A 702-nucleotide genomic window follows, 5' to 3' on the forward strand; every position below is an offset into this window, starting at 1 on the left:
CCCCCCCCTTTCCCCTTTCCCCTCCCTCGCCTCGCGCTATCTGCTGCGATAACTAATCCCCTTCTGGTCCATGAGTTTCTGCATGTCGCCGACCTCAACCATCTTCTGCACAACGTCGAGACCACCGACAAACTCGCCCTTGATGAAGAGCTGCGGTATCGTCGGCCATTGGCTCACCTCCTTCACGTACGTGCGCACCACGGGGTGGGCGAGCACGTCGAAGGAGGTGTACTCGAGCCCAAATGCCTCCAGCACGTCAATGAGGCGCTTCGAGAATGCGCACATGGGCGCCTCCGGCACGCCTTTCATGAACACCACGACATCCTCCGTCTTGATGGTGTCGTCGATGTCTTTCTTCACCATCGCGATCTCATCCGCCGCGATCTCAGTGTTGACCACGCGGGGCTGGAAGTCGGGGTGCGTGTCCTCCGTGTTCTGCACATCGCCGCCAATGCCGCCACCACTTGCCGCCGCCGCCGAAGAGGGGGGCGCCGGGGTCGTGGTGAGGGGCCGCCACTGCTGCAGGAGCATCGGTGCGGCCGGGAACCGCCGCACAAAAAGGACTCCCGTTCGCCGAGGTATCGCGCCGCAAAAGCGTTGCATCGATCCTACGCGTATGCGCAGCGGAAGCAACGAAAAAAGGAAGAGTGAAGGAGTGCGAGAGAGAGAGAGAGAGAGAGGCAAAGGGGAAGAGAAATCGGC

The 702-nt window shown here is 61.4% G+C and overlaps 1 protein-coding gene across 1 annotated transcript; it reads right to left on the bottom strand.

Moving 5' to 3' along the window:
• Positions 1–36: 36 nt before the first annotated feature.
• Positions 37–603, bottom strand: DQ04_04101060 (glutaredoxin-like protein; the record flags this gene model as incomplete). Its single annotated transcript, XM_009313335.1, has 1 exon — positions 37–603. The coding sequence occupies one exon, from the start codon at positions 601–603 to the stop codon at positions 37–39; it is 567 nt and encodes a 188-aa protein (XP_009311610.1).
• Positions 604–702: the final 99 nt, after the last annotated feature.

The sequence above is a fragment of the Trypanosoma grayi genome (assembly GCF_000691245.1).
Source record: "Trypanosoma grayi strain ANR4 Tgr_410_V1, whole genome shotgun sequence".
NCBI lineage: Eukaryota > Euglenozoa > Kinetoplastea > Trypanosomatida > Trypanosomatidae > Trypanosoma > Trypanosoma grayi.